The sequence below is a fragment of the Podarcis melisellensis genome (assembly GCF_964234715.1).
Source record: "Podarcis melisellensis genome assembly, chromosome: 14".
Taxonomy (NCBI): Eukaryota; Metazoa; Chordata; class Lepidosauria; order Squamata; family Lacertidae; genus Podarcis; species Podarcis melisellensis.
Window position 1 is genome coordinate 40,383,070 of NC_138546.1, and position 20,640 is coordinate 40,403,709.

At 47.0% G+C, this 20,640-nt stretch overlaps 1 protein-coding gene across 12 annotated transcripts in view; it reads right to left on the reverse strand.

The window, feature by feature from the left end:
• The window catches only part of SEMA6D (semaphorin 6D), a 418,773-nt gene that overhangs the window by 14,207 nt on the left and 383,926 nt on the right, over positions 1–20,640 (reverse strand). For 6 of the 12 annotated variants that reach the window (XM_081888455.1, XM_081888456.1, XM_081888458.1 and 3 more), the window contains 10 exons: positions 14,805–14,924; positions 11,555–11,643; positions 9,183–9,400; positions 8,925–9,056; positions 7,653–7,808; positions 4,936–5,109; positions 3,668–3,808; positions 3,502–3,579; positions 1,718–1,809; positions 1,270–1,326 (listed from right to left, as the gene is read on the reverse strand). In XM_081888455.1, the coding sequence (XP_081744581.1) occupies positions 1,270–1,326; positions 1,718–1,809; positions 3,502–3,579; positions 3,668–3,808; positions 4,936–5,109; positions 7,653–7,808; positions 8,925–9,056; positions 9,183–9,400; positions 11,555–11,643; positions 14,805–14,924 (1,257 nt within the window). The remainder of the gene's footprint in view (positions 1–1,269; positions 1,327–1,717; positions 1,810–3,501; positions 3,580–3,667; positions 3,809–4,935; positions 5,110–7,652; positions 7,809–8,924; positions 9,057–9,182; positions 9,401–11,554; positions 11,644–14,804; positions 14,925–20,640) is intronic. The other 6 variants (XM_081888452.1, XM_081888449.1, XM_081888454.1 and 3 more) reach the window with 3 other exon arrangements.

Sequence of the window (20,640 nt, forward strand, 5' to 3'; positions counted from 1 at the left end):
TATTATTATTATTATTATTATTATTATTATTATTTTATTATTTTATTAAACTGTGGCCATGCCATAGTAAATTACAATGTGCAAAAGGCATTGTAATATTAGCAGTTTTATCTTTGATCCCTTTCCTAATGATCCAGGCAAGGAAATTCTTTTTGTATTCAGTTTTTAATTCTAAGTTTACATATCTAACTGTGCGGTATATTACAACCACTTTCCTTACTATTGTTACTTTTCCTATTCAGGTAAGATGCTGAGATTTCAGTAACGACACACAAAATCCCAGACCACCGATTTTTGGAACTGAACTCTATGTTTTAGTACCTAAACCAAGACACCTCTTGGAAAGCTATTGTATAATTTCTCTTGCCGCATGAGAGCGGAGGGATCAGAGTTTAGGCGCGGGAAAATCCATATGTAGGCAATTGAAATAGTATTGCAGACATGAAAAGCCTATTGTAAGTTTGCCTGTTATTTGGAGAATGGTTGGGTTTCCTCTGTAAAGGAAGCTCAAAGACAAGTACTGTGATGCAAGCGAGTGGGAGGGGGGAAAACCCCCCATCGTTCTCACTCTTACCAACAGCTTATTAAAGGCAAAACCTTCCCCTCATTTGCTCTGTAATTTTTCTGGAAGAAGCACATAAAACTTGAAGCAATCTGATGCTAAATGCCACTTATTAGTGGATATGATGCTATTAGCACAAATGCATTTCTGAAAACCTTTGAAGATATCAACACATTTCCAACATTTCAGAAATACACATTTCAGGGGGGAAATGTGCATTTGCTTTTTATAAATAGCCGGGACGACACAGGAGGAGGAGGAAAGGGAGGAGATGAAGTGGACCAGGCATCTAACTGCTAGGGTAGCATTCATGAAGACATGGTTGAGTGGAGGGGGAAAGAGTAGAAGCTTAGTGGAAATTTCGTGCAGTGAGAATGTCATCTATGTTAATCAGGCTCTTTCACTTAATAAAAGATGTGTCTCAATTAACAATGAGCTCTTAAGCATGCAGATACACAAGGTGGAAAGTGCTACGAGTGAGAGAAAGTCTTGGCTGTTCCTTGACCATCAGAAGAGAGATGAGTAAAAGCAGAAAAGCAAAAAATATGGAGGTCTTGCCAACTGCACCAAAGGAAAGAAAAAAGGAGGAGGAAAAGAAAAGTAAAAAAAGAAAGGGGGGGCGAGGCTGTCTGAAAATGCTGAACTGAAGGAAAGAAAAGTTCCATTAACTGGGGGGGAGGAGAAAAAAATGATTGAAAAAAACTAACCAGATGTTGGATCGCCAAATATTTTGTAATCTGGTGTAGTTGTAGTAGGCAAAATTTCTAAAAGAATTAAAGGAACACGTAATCAGTGAAAAGTAACCGAAAGCAAAAGCAAAATAGATTTCCAAAGCTGAAAATCAGAAAACAAAACACAATAGGTTCACCCAAAAGGAAGAAGAAAAAAAAAAAGGAAAAGGGGTGGGGAATACCTGTTTTAATAAGTTGACATCTAGACCTTCATGAACAATACATGAAGGCTGGGAGAAAAATGGCCAAGGGAGGGGGCGGGGTTCCACCACCCAAGATCAAGTGGCTTAGGTTTGTGCTAAATGGTTTACAAGGGGGCGGGGTGCTCCGTGCCATTTTTGTGTGACATCCACACCGACAAGAGTGTGGCCCGCAAACCAAACCATGCCACATTCTCAAGTTGGCCCCTGGGACTTGCGCTTACCATGGCAATCCCCGAGTTGTGCGGTGTTGCCATATTCCACATCTTGCTCATATCCTCCAACGCTGTGGTTGTATGAAACAAACAAAGATAACCTGCAATTAACAGCATTAGTTGGGGAAGAAACCAATGGCCACCGTCATTCTCAAAAGAAACACAAAAGCCGCAAAGCATGTTCATTCAGCATTTGCTAAGCAGCGGTTCTCAGCCTGTGGGTCCCTCCCCAGATGTTGTCGGACTACAACTCCCATCATCCCTGAGCTCTGGACTTGCTAGCTAGGGGTGATGGGAGTTGTAGTCCAACATCTGGGAACCCACAGGTTGAGAAAGACTGCTGCTAAGGGGAGCTGGGCGCTGGATATACAATGAAGGGAAGAGATTTCGTCTTCAGTGACCTCTGCTTGGAATCTCAACCATTTAATGGCTATGCCTTCTTCACAATAATCCTTGCAATTTCAAGCAGGTTAAATAGCCACGGCCAAATAATACCCAACCCACAGGGAAGATTTCCTACGCAGGCCTCAGTGAAATGAATGGGAAGCAGAGATGAATACGACCACGTGGTGTTGTATCTGCTTACGACAGGCATAGGCAAACTCGGCCCTCCAGATGTTTTTGGGACTACAATTCCCATCATCCTTGACCACTGGTCCTGTTAGCTAGGGATGATGGGAGTTGTAGTCCCAAAACATCTGGAGGGCTGAGTTTGCCTATGCCTGGCTTATGACTTCTATTCATCCCAAAGGGTCTTGCCCAGGAGAGCCTCCCAAATTATCTAACGACAGAACTGTCCAACACAATCTGACCCATAGTTCCCCGCCCTGTTTTCCCTGGCAACGAGGCACCATAAAACCTTTTATACTTTTACTAGCTCCCCTGATCACAGTATTGGGGAGTGGAAATGTAGGCCATGTTGGACAAATATCATGTCCAGATTCAGAGGAAGCATGCCTATGAATTATCAGTTGCTGGGTGATTGCAATATGTGGTCTATTGCCACCAACCTGCCACTCATGTCCTGCTTCCGGAGACATTAGTTTAGCTTCTATGTCAAATGGGATACTGGTAACCCTTTGGTCTAATCTAGCAGGGTTCTCCTAATGTTCCTACGCTCACACAACCCTGATCCCATGTTGGGACTTCCCCAGGGAGAAATGTCCACAACTGGGCTGTCATCACTAAGATGGTCCTGTACCTTGTACCACCCCATCAGATATTAGTTAATGATGGGCCACAGAGCAAAGTTAAATTTTATTTGTCCAGCTGGTTCATATGGGTGAAAACGGCCCGTCAGACAACCTGGTCCCAGATGGTTGAAAGCTTCACAAGCTTATTAACCCCTCTATAAATTGAGCCCAGAAACGACTGTATTTTTCGCTCTATAAGATGCACCAGACCACAAGACGCACCTAGTTTTTGAAGGAGAAAAACAAGAAAAAAAATATTCTGAATCTCAGAAGCCAGAACAGCAAGATGGATCACTGCGCAGTGAAAGCAGCGATCCCTCTTGCTGTTCTGACTTCTGTGATAGCTGCGCAGCCTGCATTCGCTCCATAAGACGCACACACATTTCCCCTTACTTTTTAGGAGGGGAAAAGTGAGTCTTATAGAGCAAAAAATACGGTAGTTGGTAGTTAAGATGATTTTATGAGGTCCATTCTGCACATCTCAACCAATGACTTTCTGTTTCAAGAGCACCTGACCCATGCTGCATATTAAAGCCCATTTAAAGGTGCTGGCGTTGACTAACACATTGCCGTTTATTTATGAAAAATCCTGCTACTTACAACATGCTTGATTTCACTCTTCCACAGCTCCCATGGTTCAGCCAGCCACAGTAAGGATCTCGAGAAGCAATGCAAGACCTGCGGCGAGAGGAAATTAACCTTTTTTACCGCCTCCTAACCTTGGTGCACTCCATTGTATAGACATGTTTGGACAGGGAGGGCTTACTTTTTGCATGACCCGTGACGCTCACAACGGCTGAGTGGAATTCTAATGACGCAGCTGGAGAATGCAACAAATAAGGCATGGTGCTCTTTGTCCAGTTGCAGGGAGATGACCTTCTTGTCCTCTTCACCATCCCCATTACACCTGTTCAATTACACAAGAAATTTGGATTCTGTTATTTCTTTTGACCCCCTTTTAATAATAATAATAATAATAATAATAATAATAATAATAATAATAATAATTTATTTATACCCTGCCCATCTGGCTGGGTCTCTTCCAACAAAGTATTAAAATACAGTGGTCTGCTAAACATTAAAAGCTTCCCTAAACAGGGCTGCCTTTAGATGCCTTCTAAAAGTTTGGTAGTTATTTTTCTCTGGTGGGAGGGCGTTCCACAGGGCGGGTGCCACTACTGAGAAGGCCCTCTGCCTGGTTCCCTGTAACTTGGCTAAACTTTAATCCAGTTTATCACTTCTGAATTTACTATGAGGTGGGTTACATCCATCTATGAAAAAGCTGCATGCCAGGAATAAGAAAAGCCCAATTTCCTCAGAGCTTTTAGGAAGACATATGGGTTGATCTCGATAGAATTAAGGGTGGGAGAGAAAATATGGCAAACTGCTGATTTATGATGCTAGAACAGATTCCCAAATTAATACAGGGTGGAGGGAGCCTATGGCAAGATGGTGCTTGGTGGGCCCTTTGTCACTATATAGATCACTTATTTTGTATTACATACATACATTACTGTCAGTACCATGTTTATATCCCACCCTTCCTCCATAAGAGGCCCAGTAAAAAAGGCTTTGATCCATATAAAAACCTTTGCTCTGATATCCCTTGTTATCCCTTGGAATGATATCAACTGCAATTTGGACAAACGCTACAATTTCCACAGGGAAACTGTCCCTCAATTGTTTTCTGATTGAATGTTCTGATGGGTCCCGTACTCTTTCTTTTATTCTAGTACGTATCAACCAATGTGTTTTGGGTGTGTTCGTCAGCAAACAAGGGACTGCTCCTACACTGAGGAATAGGGCAGTTTTTTCTGACTTAAGAGCGGCATGCACACGGAATTAGAATGCAAGGCAAGCACACAAATATTTTCAGATGTTGCTCAAATAAACATTCCCCTAAGCGCTGGGAAAGCATCAGACAAGGAGGTGAGGTGGGAAACACATTTAAATCAGGTGGCAAAGCAGCAAGTGACTCAAACGAGACAGACGCTGTACAATGTCACTGAGCAGTTCTTGTAAAAGTATACCTACTTTGCATGATTGTATGCATCAATCTCTTCCAGTAACACGCTGTCATTCAAAGAAGAAGGTTTGGTCTTTGCCAAGATTTTAAGTACCATTCCAGCTTCAGAGCCAACAAAGATGACTGTGTAGTTTTGATACGGGCCAGCAGAGTGGTCCACTGCGATCGCTGTCAACCGATACCTGTCAAGACCAAGATCTCCTGTATAATAATTCCTCCACATTAAAGACCCCAAAGATTCGTTCCTCCTAGATCCTGAATACGGAAGTACCACTGCTTATCTATTTATGCTGTTTTCAATCAACACTTTGGGGGATGCTTTTAGCTCCCAATGGCCCTATGGCTGGGAATGTAGGGAGTTGCAGTCCTGAGACATCTGGAGGGGCAAAGGTTTTCCCATCCTTGCACTAAGGAATGAGAGGGAAGGAATACTATGTTTAGCAGGCCAAGTGTTGTGAACAGTTGAGTAACAACCGGAATAGTCACTGTCTGGAAACACAACTGAGTGACAGTCAAAGACTCAGACTCATTCTCCAAAGTGGTTTTGGAGAACCATTTATGGTTTTGGTAACTGTCATCAAATCCCACTCATGCTAGCTCATGCTTCCATAGACATCCCCCACAGCTTGGTGGCCACTTTGCTAGTGTGTCAATGACAAGAAACCTGATACCCGTTCAAGTGGGACTAGAATAAGTGCTCTGCTGATGTGGCAATCCTTGAACTCAGTGGAACTTGCCTCTGAGTAGGTATATCTAGGGTTGTGCTGTGTTTCCTTTCTCCACCAAAGCCAATGGGTTGCGGTTGGAATGATTCACTCAGAAACTCTGCAGGGCAATTTGAGCCAGTGTGGTGCTAGTGGTTCAAGGGTTCAAGCCCCTACTCAGCCACGAAGCTCACTAGGAGACCTTGGGCCAGTCCCTGTCAACCAACCTAACTTCCATCATAGGGTTGTGAGGATGATATGAGGAGGGGGAGAACCTCGTAGCTATGTTGCTGTTTATATGATGTTGTACCATCTTAGATGGAGGTGGATGAAGAGCCAAGTGTAAATCACGCTTAATGCTGCCAGGCATTTTTTCCAGACCAGATGTTTGCTTTGCAACAAATATTTGGCTGGGGATTGGCTGTGTTATCTGCAAGGTTGCTGGGAATGCTTAAGAGTGAGGTTTGCATGTGGAACGTTTTCAAGAATGTACTTGGGAGAGGTTACTGGAGTGGAGGGGCAGAGCTGCCTCTTATTTTGTTCAGTTGCTAATGATGCTCTCCGATGGAATTTTATGGCATTTTTGTATAGAAAATCTAACAAAGCCAATTCTGTAACAATGCTTATTTTGTTTTCCTGTTAATCATGCCATCTTAAATGCCTATTCTCCCTTATTTGACCTTCATTTGTAAGGTTTTGGGGTTGTGGTTTTTTTTTGTATTTTGCAATGTTATGTCAGATGCTTGGAGCTGGGTTGCAAAACACATTGAGATTTTTATTTGTTTGGAAATACAAAGCCATATAGAAGAAACGGTAAATAAGATAAAGATCCCACGTCGAACAACATTGCATTTTGCATCTCCCTGCCCTCCCACCGCAACCCCGGGCTTCACATCATTGGCCGAAGGGGCAGGAAAGCAGAGCACAACATTATGCCAGACATGTACACTCTGCCCTGCGCATGGCCAGCCATGGGTTGCTTATCACACACAGTCCTGCTCTTTGTGACACCTGCGAGAACCAGCTCTCCCATACTGCACAACCTCTGGCTAGATCCAAAGAAATGCATAATTATTTGCTTGTTTAAATCAGAGGAGAAGAGCTTTTTTTCAGCCTGAGGAATGCATCACCCTTTGGGGCAAGCTTTTGTGGGTGGCACATACCAGTGGTGGGGACAGAGGCAAAAAATGACTGGAACATGATGTAGGGTTGGCATATTTTGAAGAGCAAAAAAGAGGACACATTTGAAGACTTCTACTTTTAACTATAAGGGACGCGGGTGGCGCTGTGGGTCAAACCACAGAGCCTAGGACTTGCTGATCAGAAGGTCGGCAGTTCGAATCCCCGTGACGGGGTGATCTCCCGTTGCTCTGTCCCAGCTCCTGCCAACCTAGAAGTTCGAAAGCACGTCAAAGTGCAAGTAGATAAATACTTCCCGGCGGGAAGGTAAACAGCATTTCCGTGCACTGCTCTGATTTGCCAGAAGCGGCTTAGTCATACTGGCCACATGACCCGGAAGCTGTACTCCAGCTCCCTCGGCCAATAAAGCGAGATGAGCGCTGCAACCCCAGAGTCGGTCACAACTGGATCTAATGGTCAGGGGTCCCTTTACCTTACTTTTAACTATGGATCGCTGTGATGATTCTACCCGTGAAAAAGAGGATGTGTCCTGGAAAAATAAGAGGGCACATGGAAACCCTCAACAACAGATCTACAAATTGCAGAGTTCCCTGGGAAGAGGGACTGACTGTTAAACCACTGTGAAAACAGCAGCTCTGTAAGGGGGACAGGGGGTATCAGCCTGTCAGCAGCCTTAACAAACTACAGTTCCTGGGATTCTTTGAGGAAGCCATGACTGTGGCATGGCACTGCTTTAAATGTATAGCGCAGATGAGGCCTTAATCAGTCCCGTGTAGGAAAACCTGATCTCCCCAAAGTCCTGCCCGGTGTGGCTGGCATAGTATTATGTTTCAGATGTTCAGCGGCTGAGCCTCGTGTCGCAACAAGGCCTCCTTCCTTACCTGACCCTTGTCTTTGTAAACCAAGGCTCCTCAATGACGGAGGGAACGGCGGAATCCATCAAAGGGTGGGATTTGATGAAAGAGAGGGTTTCATCTGGGAAATCAATGGAGGTTTTGTAAGCCTCTGCTAGGCCGTGTTTTGCACAGCACCCAGGTCTGAAAGGAAAGCAACATTTTTTTCCCATTTTTTTTTTAAAGTGAAGGGAAGGGGCAGAATTCTGAAGGAGCAGCGCAAACAGCCAAGGCAAAATGAATTTGGAGTCCAAACGAAAACTGCTACTTTGGGACCATTTGGGACAATCGCTCAGCACAAGGCTGGCCAATTGCTTTGTTACTCCATGTTCATGATGAGGGAGTCATCTGAATTTCTGTCTAGATTTTGGGGTTTTGCACATTTTTAAGGAAGGTTTATTTGTAGCATGCTGAGGTTCCAAGCCTTTGATTCCCCACTCCTGGCTCATTCTCAACATCTGGGCAGGTGGGGGAAATGTTCTTCCATTAAATATCAGACAGGTGCAATCTCTATCATCTTCTCATTGCCTACTGAAGAACTTCCTATTCCAACAAGTCTTTCAAAAATCTCTGTATTTGTACTTTAATTAGTGCATGTCTCACTTTCCACACGCGTCTCAGTGCTTGCCTTTTATATATATCGAGCCATTTCCTGCTTTCTAAGCTTGGGTTTCAGCTGTTTTGCCTTTGCCCCTAGAAAACCTGCTCTTTTGCACTAAATCAGAATAAATGGCAATCTGCTATCAGATAAACCCGGTTGCTGTTTGTTCTGATTCAGCACTAAACTACGGGTTTTCCAGGAGGAACATGGCGGGCAAACAAACTCTTTAGTTGAGCCATTTGTGATCGGAGTATAAGAACACATGAAGCTGTCTTACCCCAGTCAGACCATTGGGTCATCTATCTCAGCACTGTCCACCCTAACTGGCTGCTGTTTCCCAAGGTTACAGGCAAGGGTCCCTTCCAGTCCTAATTGGACATTTCAGTGATTGAACCTAGGTACTTATGCATGCAAGACAGAGGCCTTGCCCCCTTGCCATGCGCAAGCTGCAGTTTGAAATTAAACATAAACACTGATTTGATCTGTTATTTGTATGCTGCTTTTCCATCAACCAATTTGAGCTCAAAGCAGCTCACAATTCCCAGCCAGAGGCACATGGATGGGCCAACATGTTCTTCACTGATTCCAAAGCAGCTGTACAGATGGGGCCACGACAACAACATTCTGATAACAGATTATCATCCTTTTATTTCCTTTACCTTGGCCTTGGTACTTTGTCTTCAGGTACAGCTGTCCAAACAGAATCTGGAGTCTTTTGTTCCTTAAATCTTCCTTTGAAGACTTTCTCAATGTCCTCCATGCTAAAGGCACACACCGCTGAGCCGGGGATGCTGTAGAAAGACACACAGCAGAAGAAGTTGCAGGGAAGCCAGGCGACAAAGCAGCGACGGATTAAGCGTCGGCAGTGAACCAGAGAACCTCCCTCTCTTTTTGATGCCGGGTCGCTCATCTCTTACCTGTTAAGCTGCGTAGTGAATACGCCGACAACAGTAGGGGCTCCGTTGATTTCTATTATGTCCGTGATCGACTGGAGCACGTCAAAGTAGAAAAACGAATCCCCGGGGACGGAACAGTTGAGACGGGCTTTTAGGAATGACGTCCAGTGCTTCTCCAGCACCCTCTGAGAGCCACCCATGTCGTTTTTGCATATGCGAGCTACACGGGAGTACACAGCCTTGCGTGGGGGGCAATAGGAAAGGAGGAAAGTCAGGCTGGCAACTAATCTGTCTGGAAAACCACTGTTATAACAGCAACTTTGGTAAAAGGAAAGGAACTGCTTGTAGGTTTCCTATGCCAACTCCACTGGGCAGTGGTGGGGAATTTTCCCCAATGTATTTATTATTTATCCATTATTTTTGTTAGTCGCTTTCCTCACCAAGTGACCCAAAGCAACTTATATTAAAATGAATCAAGATGAAAATGTTGACAGTAGGACCCATAGAGGGGATGGGGGTTGGGAGTTCCGAGATTCAGAGTGATGGATGTCTATTTGGTATGGCTATAAATTCATATTTGTAAAATCAAATAAAAATAATAGAGGGGGGAGTCAAGAACATACAACAAAAATGTAAGGACACACAATTATACAAATAAAAGGCAGGACTTAGGCAACGGACCGCAATGCCACCCATCAGATTAAGGTCCAAAATTCCAGCTAAAGAGGAAAGTATTTGCCTGGCATCTAAAAATGGATAAAGATGGCACTAGACGTGCCTCCTTGGGGAGGGCATTGCAGAAGTGGGGGGGGGGGGAAGAGAGGCAACCACTGAAAAGGCTCATGTTGCTGCCCCCCCGAACCTCCTATGGAAGGGGCACATGAAGAAGGGCCTCAGATGATGATTGCAAAGCCCAGGTCAGTTCATGTGGGGACAGGTGGACCTTGAAGTACTGGAGTCTTGAACTGCACATGGCTTTGTTGGTCAAAACCTGGAAAAAACCTGACAGGAGGTTGTGCCAGAGCTGGCGTTATGTGTTCAGACTGCCCTGCTCTGGTCAGCAATTTGGCTGTTGAATTCTGCACCAGCTGCGGTTTCCAAATGGTGTCTAAAGGCAGCCCAATGCATAATGCATGCCTGTTGTCCAACCTGGAGGTTTACTTTCAATATTTATATAATACTTGCCATGCAAGCTTCTCCAGACTTTCCCCACCCTGCTTTTCTTAACCATTGTACAACAGGCTAGTTTCTACACACATTTTCTACCCTCCATCCTGGCAAACAAGAGGAATTATCAGAGTTCAAGGTTACATTCCAGCGAGGTGAAAACACTCATGGAAGGCATGAAGGTGTCGTGTGGGAAGGAGTGGGCTTCAGAGTCTTGAGGGCCAGAGATGGATGCCACCAGATCTATGATTTCTCATTCCCACCACAGAAAAAGGAAGCCATGTTTTGATTAAAGGTACCCTGCCCGTACGGGCCAGTCGTGTCCGACTCTAGGGTTGTGCGCCCATCTCACTTAAGAGGCACTTCTGGGTCACGTGGCCAGCGTGACGAAGCTGCTCTGGTGAGCCGGCACCAGCGCAGCACATGGAAGTGCCGTTTACCTTCCCGCTAGAAAGCGGTACCTATTTATCTACTTGCACTTTAGGGGTGCTTTCGAACTGCTAGGTGGGCAGGAGCTGGGACCGCAGACGGGAGCTCACCCCGCCGCGGGGATTCGAACCGTTGACCATGCGATCGGCAAGCCCTAGGCGCTGAGGATTTACCCACAGTGCCACCCGCGCCCCCATGTTTTGATTAGGGCTCAGCAACTATGAAAACCTTGGGTCAAACCTAGTCCCATACTATCCATCTCTCCCATTGCCCAGCTCAGAAATGGGGTGTAGATGAGCCCCAGGTCTTTTTGAGATTTGCCCTGCCACGTCAAATTAGTCCTCCAGCAAATCTAGTTGCCGACCAGTTTATAGGGACAACCAATTATAAATCCTGGTCTTGTCTACATCTGTGTACCTCAAGTTGCAGCACTAAAATAAGAGCAGGAGGTTCATTTGATTCGCAGGTGAATTTTCCAAGCGATTGTGTTCCAAGTGTTTGCGTAGGGAGGAGGCCAATTTGGATTTTCATTGACAGGGTGAACCTCTTTACAGATGAAGTCCAGCTCTAGAGAACAAAGCTGTGAGACTGGGGGTTGGGTTGGGGGTGGGGAACACAAATTCCACCACCTCCTTCAGCAATTAGAAGTATGAGAAGTGCCAGCTTATTATTTTCAAAAACCAGTCGTTGAACAGAAACGACCGCGAGCCACTCCATAGCAAGCATATTTTCAGCCTGCTACAAATCACCCTGAGACTTTATAGCTTATCATAACAAACAGCTGTATTTACTCTTACCTTGCCTAAGTTATTATGCTCCACAGCAATCTCTCGAAAGAAGAAATACACAAAGTTCCCGTATTCAATGGCATGAAGGAAATGGGGCTCTGCAAGATTCAAGGAAGAGGAGATCTATGTTGGTAGGATTTTGCTTGGTTAAAAAAGGAGGCACCTTGCTACATCTGGGTTAAAAGCCCAATATGGCATGAGAAAGAGGCATGGGGTTGCAGCCAACCAAGTATTACTCAGAGTAGACCCAATGGCATGACTAACTTGGGTTCATTCATTTCAATGAGTCCACTCTGAGTGAAAGTTGGTTGGAAACTTTGTAATGGTCACTATGCTAGCACAGGGGTCAGCAACCTAAGGCCCATGGGCCAGAAGTGGCCAGTGGAGGTTGTTTGACTGGCCCCTAAACCGAGCTGCCCACCTGTGCACTTCGCTAAGCTGCAGTGCTGAAAATTGCGTCTGCACAGACACCAAAAATCGCGGGCACGCACACGCGATCCAGCCCACGGAGGGATCTCCACTGGACCAATCCGGCCCAGACAAGATAAACCTTGGCAGCCCCTATCTAGCACAACACCACAACAGTGAATTATAGGCAAATTATGAAGCATTCCTGACACTGTGCAGGTGTGGCTCTGGAAAGCATTAGAAGACCCCATGTAAGAATAAGAGACCATCATTTTTTTAAAAGGAAGCTCCTCCAAGAGCTGCTGGCACATCACAGAAGTTCAGAGTCATTCTGTCAGAAACAAATCACCAACATAGGATCTCAATGGAAAAGGAATGCATAAAGTTGTCTCATACCATGTTTAAGGGGAAGGACTGGAGCTCAGCAGTACTGGAACACATCCTTTGCATGTAAAAGGTCACAGGGTCAATCCCAGGCACCTCCACGGAGGACTGGAAATGAACCTTCTCTGTTTACCAGGAAAGTTGCTGGCAATGCAGATCAGGAGTAGCAAACATTGTGCCTTCCAGATGTTGTTGCACTCCAAATCCCATCAGCCCCAGCCAACATGGGATGATATTAGTTGTAGTCCAAAAATATTTGTAAGGCACCACACTAGCTATGCCTGGGGTAGACAACTCTGAATTAGATGGACCAATGGTCTAAACTGGAGTAGTTTTCTATGCTGGAGTTAGACCATTGGTTCATCGAGCCCAGTGATGGCCAGCTGTAACTGGCACCAGCTCTCCAGAATTCCCAGGCAGGGACTTCTTTCAAAACTTGGTACCCAAAGTCCTTTTTAATTGGAGGTGCCTAAGACTGAAAGGCAGTATTACAGAGATGAGGAACCCATGACTTCTCTATATGATTTCAATCACCCAATTCCCATCAGCTCCAACCAACATGGCCCAGTGGTCAGGGATGATGGGAACTGCGGTCCAGGAACATCTGGAATACCAATGTCCCCCATCCCTGCAGTATTGGCTCTGCCAACATTTATGCTACTGCAGAGGAAGGAAAACAGCATTCAAATAAACCTGGCACATACTAGATCAGCTACTACTTCCTTTTTGCAATGAAGGGGGGCGGGGTGCATTTCCTTCAGAGTAAAGAATGTCTGCATACACCCAAAAGAGGGACAAACCTATCAGATCAAGCGTATGATACTGTGGTTAGAGTCTTGGACCAAGAATTGGACAGCCCATATTCAAGTCCCACATCAGCCATGAAGCACACACGGTGCTATGATTTCAGTTAATTTATCAATTGCCTTCTCAACCACCATCTCAAGGGATTTACACATCAAACACATCAAAACAGTTAAAATCTGTGATCTCGGGCCAGTCACTACCTTTTGGCTTATTTGACTGGGGAACCCTAGAGTTCCTTGGAGGAAAGGTAGGGTATATTATGGGAGGAATCAATGGGTCCAGCCTGTTCCATGTGCCTCTCGTGAGATGCTCTTTTGCAGCAACTCACTAGAAAGCTCTCTTAAGGTTACAGGCATTACAGTCTTCATTAGTGCTACAAACAGGCTGCTGTTGCAGCTGCTATGCAGATCTGGTGCGCACGGATGCCAAAGTGTATCCTGTAGTTACAAAGTGAAATCCACTATTCAAGGCACTTTAGGACATCCAAGTACAGATGGAGTTGAGCTTCAATGAATGTGCAGACTTTAATGTCGGCTAATGGACTGTAAAAAGGCCTCCGAGGAATTGTATTGCAGCTCCGGCCTTTTGTTACTACAGCTTCATTCATTAACTTATTGCGGATTGGGGGGTGGGGGGTGGGTGGGAAAGGGTTTCATTCCTGGGCCAGATCTTTTTCTGGATGAAGACAAAAAGAAGAAGTGGGCTTTGGGTTGTGCTCCACTGAAAGGAGAATATATGCTCACAGCGATGGAGCTTGCCCCGATTCCTTTTCACACACCCACAAACTGCAGCTGGTTATATATAATATCAGATCCTTCATGCCACGTATCGGGACGTGGGTGATTGTAGCTCTTTCATTTAAAAGAACTTACAGAAGAAAAAGATGCAATTTTAATTTTATGCACAACTGTATGTAGAATTATATCAAATTTTGATATAACTAATGCAGAGCAATCTTATACATGGCTACTCAGAAGTAAGGCCCACTGAAATCAATGGTACTTTCCCCTATGATTGGAGTCTTAAGGGGCTAAATAAGTTATTCCCAGACTGAGTACTGGGACACAGATTAGAGAATTTGCCACTATGCCTATTTTAGATTCACTTCAGTTAAATGCTATGTTTGAACCTGCACAAACTGTGTTTAGTTTTAGCAATAGTTTGTTTGAAGCAAGAAAACTTCAAACCATAGTTTACAAAGCAAAGTTTGCGCTTCAACCCATTGAAGTTATTATTAACCATGGTATAGGTGGTTCGGATGCAGTGCTTGAATTCAGTGATTTAAATCTGCAGTGAAAGCTTCTGATCTCCCCATGGCTGTGTCAGAAGAGGGAGGGAACGAGAAGCATGGTCCCAAGACTTGTGCACATAACCATAAACAATGGTTAGGTCCAAACAAATCAGTGTGGGGGGGGATCAAACCAGTATACTCTTACGAGTATACCTCCAATTTTATTTTTAAATGTGCCTCAGTCCTCAAAGAGTGAGCTAAAGCTTTGAACACTGAGATAGTCTAGTCATCAGCAAAAAGAGTGATTGCTTTGTAATAATTGGGTTAAATGAAATGGAGAATATCACCACTCCACAATGCACACAATCTCCAGCTAGGGGCCTACAAAGACATTACAAGCTGCAATTATTAGTATTTCACTATAAGTACCTTTAATCCACTTGGAGTCGTATTTTATTGTTCTCAGTGCCGACCCGTCCCCCATGCTTCGGTAAATTACCGCATCACTTGCCAGAAAATCTGCAACCGTTGCAGAATAGAGTTTGCCATCTGAAACAATAGAACAAATGAGGCATTTAGTATTCGTTTTAATTCTGAGTAACATCTTATCATTTTTGTATTCTTTGGGCCACGGGGGTTAAGCAGACACCAGAGGCTGGAACAATCCAGCTCCCTCTTGGGTGGTCAGGCTTTGAAAGTTGGCACCCCTTCGCTGCAACGGTTTCACAGACATGGAACCCATCTGTTTGTACTGCAAGATGCAGCCTCCCCCAAACTGGTGCCCACCATATGTTCTGGTTTATGTAAGAGTGCACAAACGAGACCCAAAATATGAAAATGGTACTGTATTGAACTCTTACTGTATATAATTTAAAAAAATACTACACTGAAACAACAGAGGATGAAAAATATATTAGAAGACAAAGCACTGGTTGAAAGTCCATTTCAACTAATTAGTCCTTTTCCATGCTGTCCGTTTAAATCTGGTATCCTCGGAATTACCGTATTTTTAGCTCTATAAGACTCACCAGACTAAGATGCACCTAGTTTTTGGGGGAGGAAAACAAGAAAGAAAAAAAAATCTGAATCACAGAAGCCAGAACAGCAAGAGAGATCTGGCTTCTGGGATAGCCTCTTGCTGTTCTGGCTTCTGGGATAGCTGAGCGAAGCCTCTTCAGGGCAGTGGGATGAAGGCTCCCACTGCCCTCAAGATGCTTCATGCAGCGAAGCCAGGACAGCAAGAGGGATTGCTGCACAGAGATCCCTTTTGCTGTCCTGGCTTATGGGATAGCCGCGCACAGCGTCTCCCGGGCAGCGGGAGGAAGGCTCCCCCAAGAACTGCGCTCCCTTTAAAGAGCGCGCGGAGCTCCCTTTAAAGGGAGTGCCTGCATTCACTCCATAAGACGCACACACATTTCCTCTTACTTTTTAGGAGGGGAAAAGTGTGTCTTACAGAGTGAAAAATACGGTAAATGCCATTTTGGTCCTGTGTCATACAGGCTCCCTCATTGTTTGAACATCATCCTTGGTTTACAGAAGACGAGCCCTTCTGGATCAGGCCAACGGCTCACGAGTCCAGCATCCTGGCAAACTAGGTGCTTGTGGGAAGCAGTGCTGTGCGGTCAGTGGTCTAGGGGGACAAGGCTAGGAGAACGTCCCCTACACGTTCCTGGAAAATCAGAGTATTAAAGTATTAAAGCCTGGTGCCTCCTTCCCAAAGCCAAGGAAGCTTCTGCTCAGCTTAGGGAGAGAGGCTCAATGCTCACACATGTGATGTTGCCCTCACAAACAGGTGCCTCTGGCCCTAACCGTTCCCCTGCGAAAAATTTCAACACATGCCACTGATTCGGAGGCATACTAACTCCAACACTGTGGGTAGAATGAAGCCATTGCAGCTAGTATCGATCAGTTCCAGCCAGTATAGCTGATGGTCCGGGGTTATGGGAGCTGTGGTCCAATGGTATATGGAGGGTACCAGGTTCAGGCCATTGGTCAGAGGGCAACATCTGGTAGGACTTTTCTGGGTCAAATTAGTCAAATGAAACCTTACGTTCAATCTTATGATAATTTTATCGGAAAATCAGTGCATTTAAAATGTACTGGTGTCATAAAGTACAGGGAAATGTAAATCCACACATTTTATTAGGTATGTGTCACGGCCACCCAGGACGGGTCCCAGCTCACAAGAGACCTCACTCCGTTGCAGTTTATTTACAGGAAAAGTTTATTGAAGATTTCTGCTTCTCGTACAGTTCAGCATCGTGGCCGTACGTCTGTCACGTTAGACCGCTGAAGTCCCCTCTGACTCCTCCCCTCTTCCACACCAACTTAATAGCCTGGCTCTAGACCACCTCTTCCTCTCCTTTCTTTTCCGCAGGGTCTTCCTGCCCCCCTGGGTTCCCTCTCTCCGTGACTCGCCTGAGGCTGAATCCTCTGCCGCCTCTTCCCCCCTCCTTCTGGCTTTAGGGCCGGGCTCCTCCCCTGAGCTCTCTCCACTTCCGCGCGCCTCTACGTTTGAACTTGGCGCGCGTACGTTGCTGCTGACCTTTCTTTCGACCGCTACACCACCCCTTGTTCTGCTCTCCACCCTTTCCGGCTGAACACCTTGCTCCAACCCCCTTTCTCTGTTCTCTCCTAATCCTGCTCCCTCCGAGAGGCTGACGACTCCACCCCCTTTACTCCGTTCCGGCTGAGACGCCTCTTGCTGCGTCTGTCTTCCACTGGGCTCCTCTCCGCTTCTCCCTTCTCCTCCCTTTTGCTTGATTAAGGTAACCCCCTTTTGAGAATCCTCTGACTCGCTGCTCAGACTCGTGGATTCCCTCAGAATTCCGTCATCTTCTTCCTCATCCTTCTGCCCCTCCTCCCACTCGCTCTCCGTCTCCTCTGTCATCTCCTCCTCTCTCCCAGAAACCCTGACATCCATCCCCCCCTCGAAGCCCCCCCTTCCCCCCTCCCGCTCGCCGGGTGCAGGTTGAGGAAAACGTGGTTCTTCCGGGGTCGGTTCAGGATACAAGTTGTCCACTTCAACGTTCTCCTCTGTCATCTCCGTATATGTGTGTTCGAACTCGGGTTCCCCACCCACAGACATCACAGTCTCTTCCTCCATCACTGCTTCTCCTGGCGCTGCCTGCCAAGGACCTACCATCCATCTCTGACTCCATGCCTCCCTTGGCTGATCCACCCACCAACAAGGGCCTGTCTCCTCCCCCCCCAGTCTCGGATCCCTGGTCGGGCTTGTTTCGGGCGTATGGCCCTCGGGTGAGGAGAAACCCTCGAACGTGCTGTCCGACAAAGTGGGCGTGAAAAGCCAATCATCAAAATACTCCTCGGGCATGGGCTTGTGCGGAAAAAGTGCATGGAACTCCTCCTTCAACAGGGGTTCGTCCAACGCGTAACCCGGCACCCAGCTATTGGCAGAGGCCGGAGTGCCTTCCCTGGCTAGAAAATATTCAACTCCCTCCTCCCCCCATCTCGAGTCCAGTATCTCTGTGACCTCGTTAAGAGGTTCTGGCCTTGGCGATTCCCCCCCCTCAGGCGCCCTCCTACGTGGCTCTGGGAGAGCTCCTGACTCTTGAAACCTGTGTGGGGTTTTGTAGGGAGTGAGCACCGACCTATGAAAGACCGGGTGCACCCTGGAACCCTCCAGAAGGGCTAGACGAAAAGCCACCGGATTGATCTTAGCCTCAACTTGATATGGCCCTAGCTGCCTGTGTCCTAACTTCTTCTTGGCCAATGACCTGGCCGGCATCGCGTGGGCTGCTAACCACACCCAGTCCCCAAGCTGGATGTCCTCTCCCGCCCTCCTGTGCTTATCGGCCTGCACCTTATACGCCTGTTTTGCCAGCTCCAAATGTCTCCGCAGCTCCTCGTGCACCTCTTGCAACTCCGCTGCAAACTGGTCGGCATCTTGAGGCCCCCCCCCTCCTGGTGCCGCAAATCTCGGGAAGGTTCTGGGATGACGGCCATTGTTCGCGAAGAAAGGCGTCACCCCGGTGGATGCGTGTTTCGTGTTGTTGTAGGCGAATTCAGCCATCGGCAGATAGTCCACCCACGCCGCAGGTCGCTGGTTGGCGTAGCACCGCAGGTACTGCTGCATGATCGCGTTGACCCTCTCCGCTTGACCGTTGGTTTGTGGATGTCTCGCCGATGTCAGGTTGATTTTGACGTGCAAGATGCCCAGAAGCTTTCGCCAGAAAGTGGAAACAAACTGGCGCCCCCTGTCGGACAAGACGGACTGCGGAAGTCCATGCACTCTGAAGACGTGATCGATGAAGAGCTTTGCGGTCTGTTCTGCCGTCGCCACCTTGGCACAAGGGATGAAATGCGCCATCTTGGTGAACAAGTCCACCACCACTAACACCGCCGTCTTACCTCTGGAGCTGGGCAGGTCCGTAACAAAGTCCAACGCTACCCTCTCCCACGGTTGCTGCGGTGTCTCCAGCGGTTCTAGCAATCCCGCCTGCTTCTGGTGCACTGGTTTGGACCTCTGGCAGATATCACACCTGGCGACGTAGTCCGCCACCTCTCCTCTCATCTGGGGCCACCAAAAGTCTCTAGCCACCAACTCCATCGTCTTCTCTTTGCCGAAATGGCCTGCACTAGGGGCGTCATGCAATTGTTGCAGAACCTTGGCTCGAAGATCGTCGGTGGGCACGTAAAGGGCACCCTTACGAGTCAAAAGTCCATCTTGCAATTGGAACTCATCGTTGTCTCGCGACCCTCCGCGTAGCTCCTCCATCTTGGACTGTGCAAACTGATCCCTTTGCAACGCGCGTCGCACCGCGTCCAGGTCGACTGCGATGGTAGCGCACGTCCACGCCTGCGGTGCGAAAATGTGCTTTGCTGCGATTGGAGCTGCTTCCTCCAAGTATTGCGGCTTTCGGGACAGCGCGTCTGCAATAACATTGGAGTCTCCTGGGATGTATTCTATTTTGAAGTCGAAATCCGCAAAGAACTCCGCCCAGCGCATGTGTCGCTGGGTCTGTAACTTAGCCGTCCGCCAATACTCTAAGTTCTTGTGATCCGTGCGGACTTGCACCGTGTGCTTGGCTCCTATTAAGAAGTGTCGCCACGCTTTGAAAGCTGCATGAATGGCCAACAACTCCCTGTCCCATATGGTATAATTGCGCTCCGTCTTGCTGAGCTTCCGGGAGTAGAACGCACCCGGTCTCCAGTTGCCTTGTGAATCCTCTTGCAAAAGAACGGCCCCAACCGCTCTGTCTGACGCATCGGTCTCTACCCGCATGGGTCTGCCGGGATTCACGTGGAGCAGCTGCTCTTCGGAGGCGAAAAGACCTTTAAGCTTCCGGAAGGACCGCTCCGCTTGTTCGGTCCAGACGAACTTCTTCTTCTTGGAACTGAGGGTGTCAGTGATAGCCGCCGTCGCGTTCGCAAAACCTTTAATAAACTTGCGGTAAAAATTGGCAAAGCCGATGAACCTCTGGACCTCTTTCCGATTTCGAGGGCTTTTCCAGTCCAACAGCGCTTGAACCTTAGCCCTGTCCATGGCCAGTCCCTCGTCGGACAACTTGTAGCCAAGGAAATCAACCTCTCTGACATCAAACCGGCATTTTTCCAACTTGGCGTACAGCCTGTGGTCCTTCAGCCTCTGCAGGACCTCCCTCACGTCCTTATCGTGATCCTCCGGCGATTCCGAGAAAATCAGGATATCGTCGAGAAAGCAGACACACTTCTTGTAGAGGAGACCTGCTAGCACGTGGTGCATAAATGCTTGAAAAACGTGGCTGCCATTTTGGAGACCGAAAGGCATGACTCTGTATTCGTATGTGCCCAGAGGGGTGAACATGGCGGTCTTCCACTCATCTCCTTTCCGGATGCGGATGAGATTGTAAGCTCCACGTAGGTCCAGCTTGGTGAAAATCTTGCCCCTCCTGACGGTCGCTAAAAGGTCGTCAATCTTGGGCATGGGGAAAGCTTTGGGCTTAGTCAAGCTGTTTATGAACCTGTAATCCACTATAAGCCTTTTTTGGGGCGTGTTTTTCTTCTTCACAAAGAACACAGGGCTGCCACCCGCTGCTTTAGATTCCTGGATGAAACCTCGCTTGAGGTTATGGTCTATGAACTCCCGAAGCTCTTGCATCTCGTCTTCCGACATGGAGTACAGCTTGGCAGCAGGCAGTTGCGCCCCTGGCACTAAATCAATCGCGCAGTCGTAAGGTCTGTGAGGCGGCAACTTGTCAGCTTCCTTCTCACAGAAAACCTCCAAGAAGTCCTGGTACTTGTGAGGCACTGTTTGCACCATACC